General features: G+C 46.7%; 1 protein-coding gene across 1 annotated transcript; it reads right to left on the reverse strand.

The window, feature by feature from the left end:
• Window positions 1–552: 552 nt before the first annotated feature.
• LOC135699783 (zinc finger protein 569-like) lies at window positions 553–4,025 on the reverse strand. Its single transcript, XM_065220103.1, has 3 exons — window positions 3,883–4,025; window positions 2,984–3,806; window positions 553–2,918 (listed from the first exon to the last, which is right to left on the reverse strand). The coding sequence occupies exons 1-3, from the start codon at window positions 3,906–3,908 to the stop codon at window positions 666–668; spliced, it is 3,102 nt and encodes a 1,033-aa protein (XP_065076175.1). The 5' UTR covers window positions 3,909–4,025; the 3' UTR covers window positions 553–665.
• Between the last annotated feature and the right edge of the window lie 1,498 nt (window positions 4,026–5,523).

The raw sequence follows: 5,523 nt of genomic DNA on the forward strand, positions 1-5,523 counted from the left end.
GTTGGCGTAAAGCTATTCTGGACGAAACGACGAGCCGCTGGGCTTTTCGCTACGAATCGGATGAGATAACAGTTTCATGGTGCAGACAATACTCACAGCATTTTTCCTTGGAATCCGAACCCAATGTGAAGCCCAATGGAGTAAACAAAGAAGTCAACCTTAGCAACGATTGGCAAAACGTCAACTCTCCACAGTGATGCCGTTTTATATTATGTCGATTGTATCCTACTTGTCAACGTTTGTCATAAAGAACCGAATAGTGTGCCATGTTGTGTTTCGGCACAGTGTGCTGCAGAGTTGATTGATGTCGGTACTATCAACTAAGTAACATTTAAATTTACCGTTAAATGCGTGTTCGATAAGCAACTTACGAGAGTTATGTCTACCATTTCGAACTGAAAGCCATTGAGTTCCTCGGCAATAACCAAAAACGTAACTGATCAACTAAAAGATCCAGAACTAAATGAACGAACGTAGCTTTCGCCTCCAGCGCTCCCCGAATGGAGCTGTGATTTACCACTGACCACAACACGAATCGACACCCTCCATCGATTCGAATTTCTCAAATTCGCCAAGCTTTATTACTATTATTACTATCATACCATTGGAAATAAATGCATCTCTTAATACACATATTCTTACGGGACACGATGGCAAATAAACTTCTAAAACTCTGCAGTATATTCATTATATTCTTTGCGTGCGGCCATCGCTTCCTCCTTGATTGACACGACATTGGAAATCGTCGGCACTGGGACCTCCTCGCCACTTACCTGTTCACCATCGTCGGAATGCTGCTCATGCTTCTGCTGCAGCTGCTGATGCTGCTCTGCCCCTTGGTCATCATCATCATCATCGTCTTCAATTTCCTCCACGTCACTGGAGATGGCAAACCCTTCCGAGGGCTTTTTGATCACATAACCCTCCACGGGTTCCTCCGGAACGTCTAGCTCTAGCTTCTCCTGTTTGATTTTGAGCAGCGATTTCTTGGTAGATGACGGGCCCGGACTGGGTGCCGGTTGGGATCCGCTACTCTGCACCTGATAATTGTGCACGACAATCTGATGCCGGACGCGGTCCTGATTCCGGAGGAACTCTCGATTGCAGATCGTACAGAGGAACCGTTGGACGTCCTTGGAGGCGTCCGAGTGGTAGCGCTGTTTGTGCTGCACCAGCAGGACCTTACGGTCAAATTTCACGTTGCACTGGTCGCACGGATAGCGATAGCCACCGACATGCAGCCGGATGTGCGACACGTAGGCGTTTCGATGGACAGTACGCTTCGGACAGTGAGGGCACTTGTAGAAGAACTGCTGATCCGGGTGGTGCTGCTGGTGATGGGTCTGCAGCATCGTACCGGTAACGAAAACGAGGCTACACAAAGCGCAAGAGTATTCGACATTTTCCGGTTCGGTTTTGATTCCCTTGTTGGAGGAGGAGGACGAGGAGGCGGCGACCGTTTTCTTCTCGATGCCATGGAATACTGTGTGATGGTAGCGGCGTGCGGATTTCCGGATGAAGATCCGCGGACAGTAGGCGCACTTGAAGCGATTGGCAATGGTCAGAGCGGATCCTCCGGTGTGGTAGCGTTGTTTGTGCCGTTGAAGGTCGGCTGGTTTGTAAAATCCGGCACCGCATTGCTGACACTGATGGGGCAGCTTACCGAGATGGTTGAGGATGTGCAGTTTGAGGGTATTTCGGTTGGTGAAGACCTTCTTGCAGTGCTGACAGGCCATGGATTTCGGAAGCGATGAAAGGACTTGCTTCGCGAGGGGCTCTTTGTCAGCGTGGTGGTGTGTTACGTGGATCGCTCGGGCTGTCTTAGTCATCAGCTTCCGGGAGCAGTAGGGACAGGGGAAGCGAACCTTCTTTTCACCGTCTTCGTCATCCGAACCATGCATCTCTTGCATGTGACGATCAACGTCCTTCTTGCGGATGAATCTCTCGTCGCACTGGTCACATCCGAACGGATGCTCTCCGGTGTGGTTCATCATGTGTTCCCGAAGGGATGTCTTATGCTTGAACAGCTTGGAACATACCGTGCACTTGAAGCGAACCGGAACATCCGGATGCTTCAGGGCGAAGTGTATCCGCATGGTCTTCATCGAGGGGAACTTCCGATCGCACTTGGAGCAAGGGAAATTACTCTTACGTCCTTCCCAAACCGTTGGCAATTTGGCAGGTGATTCGATGTTGTGAACAACCTGCTCGTGGCGGAATCGATCTTGATTGCGCACAAAGTATCTGTCACACTGGTCACATTTGTACCGTTCCAGGACTTTGTTCTTGGAATTCTCCCCGTGCCAGTTCTCCTTGTGTTTGTCCAGTTTGGTCTTCCGCTCGAAACTGCTACCACATATTTCGCACTTGTGCGGCATCGTCCCATGGTTGATGACGCAGTGCGACCGCAGTGCAGTACGATGACGGAACACTTTCACACAATCCGGACACTTGTGTCTCTTGGAGATCTTCGGTTTCGATTCCTCATCGTCACCAGCATGGTGCTCGGCAAAGTGAGCATCGATGGCTTCTTTTGTGTCAAACTGCTCATTGCAGCCATCGCAGTATAGAACCTGCAGCATCGGGATAACTTCCGTAACCTCCGATGGCTTCGTGTCGTGGAAATGTAAGATGTGCAAGTTACGACCCGACTCCTGTAGGAATATCCGCGGGCACAAGGTACACTTGTAGCGCTTGTCCGTATAGGAAGGAGAGTTTTTATCGTGATAGCGCGACACGTGATTATCCAGGCGGGCCTTCATCGTGAACTTGGCTCCGCACTCGTCGCATGAAAATGGGAAATCCATCGTGTGGAAGCGGGTGTGCGCTCGCAACGATGTCGTCTCGGAAAACTTCTTGGCACAGTAGCGACACGAATAGACCAACGCTTCTTCCGGATGCTTCTTCCGGATGTGATTCTGTAGAAATAAGAAAACAGTTAATACCCATCACAGTTTCTGCAATACAAACCTCCTTGCATTACCTTAATTTCCTTCATCAGCCGGAACGTCTCCTGGCACACCGTACAGCGATACGCTCCATCCGAACTAACTTCAAATGGCAGCGCCTTCTTTGGGATATCTTTCCCTTGATCCTCTGTTCTCGCTTCGCTGCTGGCTCTCGTCGATGCTTCCATCGAAGCTTCCATCGATTTTTCATCCTCTTCCGAATCCAACACCACCACATCACCCCTACCGGGCTTTCTATCTGGAATCTGCTGCTGCTGCTGCTGTTGCTCGTGATCTTCTTCATCCTCATCAAAATCCTCCCCACCTTCCCTTACCCCTTCTTCCATCCCATATGGCTCGGGCTTGATCAACATATCGCCCCTAATCAGCTCTTCCTCCACCTCCTCATCAATCTCCTCCCCATCATCGTCAATCAATCCGCGTTCATGTTCCTCCTCTTCTCCGTCCTCACCACCTCTTCTTCCACCTCCGGTATTTTCCTCATCGCTATCGCTCAAACAGTAAACCATGTCCTCCTCGAATCCAATCGCATTCTGAGCCAGCTCCTCCTGATGTTCGACCTTCACCTGATAGTGCATCAACTCCATCCGCTTCCGCTGCAGCACCTCATCCAAAGTTCTACAGCGTTCCCTATACTTATGAAAGCCCTCCAGTGTCATCTGACACATCCGGCAGACCGCACACCGGTAATCCATCTCCATCGTTACATGAATATCCACCAGCCGACCAATTAATTCGATCACTCCATGCTTCGGCTGCCCATCCGGTGGAAACAGCGGTTCCACGTAGAAGCCAGAAAAACACAGCCTACAGTAGGTCTCTGGATTGTCAGTGGGGCTGCAAAAAAAAAATGCCCGAAGAAAAACACACAATTACAACCACCAGGGAAAACAACATTCCAAGCAATACTCACATATCCGGTATCGTATCCGTGTCCATGTTTCCGACAAGGATTCGGAACGCACAAAATCGCACTACTTGATCAGAATCTACACGAGCAAACGCTGGACATTTTATATTTTCTCCTTTCTTCTGCCGCCTGCCAATCAATCTGTTTTCCTTCGCCACTCCTCACACTCTTCACTATGCACACTCTGCTTTGTGGCCATCAAGGTCCGGTAAAGTGAACCCTAATCGTCACTCTCACTCTTCTGATCAACCAAACAGCCCGTTGGAATGAAGGAGATGACATAATCACATTTGCCCAACCTTGTGTGGCTTACGTTTGGCCAGCGAAGATGCACCGCCTGCGCCTCGCACACTTTCGCGATGAGCTGCAGCAAACTGTCCCTTCTCCCTCCCCCGCAGGTAAAACAACTTGTCAAACAAGCATCGAAAAAGGAATAAAAAGGGAACTAAATCGGACGACGCCGGCGTCAGAGCAAACAGGTCAGGGCCGTATTCAGTTTAGCAGAATTTTGATTGTACACGCAGAAAAAAATTAAGCTTTTATTGGAAGATTACCGCAAAAGCTCAACGCAGATGTCGCCACTGCATGATGATGATAATGTTGACAGACTGCATATAAAATTCGTGAAAATTAGCATTAAATCATAATTTTCATCAAGCCTACGTGAAATCCTTCCAATATAACATTCGAATTGAAGAAGAAACCGTTTTTACGATCAGACTGATGTGCATCTTTGACTTTTCCAGGTGAACTTTCATAAGATATATTCATTTCATTTCACGGCTCCATCAATACTGCATCGAAAATATGATGGTAAACAGAAGTAAATTGCTCAATTACTCAAAATAAAGATGATTTGTCATCTTGTTATCACTTTGAAAACCATCTAGCACCATTTTATAGTATGGTGCGTGTTGAGTAAATCAAGTTCCGGTGCGTTTTCCGTCGAAAATTGTAAGTATCAATATGTTTGCTTAAAAAACGCCAAAATGAACATTTATTGAATATTGGCGTCCTATACAACCAATTCTCCATTACCACCAGCATGATACAACCTTTCCTAAGTAAATTCACTTAATTTCCACTTTCATCTTAGTGAAAATCGCACATATTTACCATTTTCTGAAAAACGCTGGAGCTGCGCAGGAGGTAACCTCTCCCTGTGGGTGCAAACTTGTTATGCATAATTTGCCATGAAAACATCTCCGATCCATACCGAAATAATAACAATTAGTTTTTAAACACGTTTTCTTACACGATTCAAGCAAAACTTTCCACGGGAAATTATTATAGTTTTTCTTTATGGACCGATTTGCCCCAAAAATCGTCTGTTTTACTTGGAGAATTTGGAAACTATCCTCCTTCTAGTAGTTCTCACTTCGAAATGTAGGAGGCGAAAGCTTGGAAAAGTTTCACTGCAAGACGCCAATACTACACTAATAAAATTCCACACATTTTTATTGACGAATTTTCATGTGAAATTCCACATGATTTTCATGTGACCACACATAAACAGAATCCACCCAAAAGCACACATGAAATTATATGAGTCAAATGAATAGTATGTGTGGTTGGCTTTTATGTGTAAACAAATTAAATATGTGTCCGACACATAGATATCATTTGTTGATCATGTGTTGTTGA

The sequence above is a fragment of the Ochlerotatus camptorhynchus genome, unplaced genomic scaffold, assembly GCF_037179485.1.
Source record: "Ochlerotatus camptorhynchus isolate MF236.1 unplaced genomic scaffold, CSIRO-AGI_Acam_v1.1 ptg000010l, whole genome shotgun sequence".
In the NCBI taxonomy this organism is placed as follows: domain Eukaryota; kingdom Metazoa; phylum Arthropoda; class Insecta; order Diptera; family Culicidae; genus Ochlerotatus; species Ochlerotatus camptorhynchus.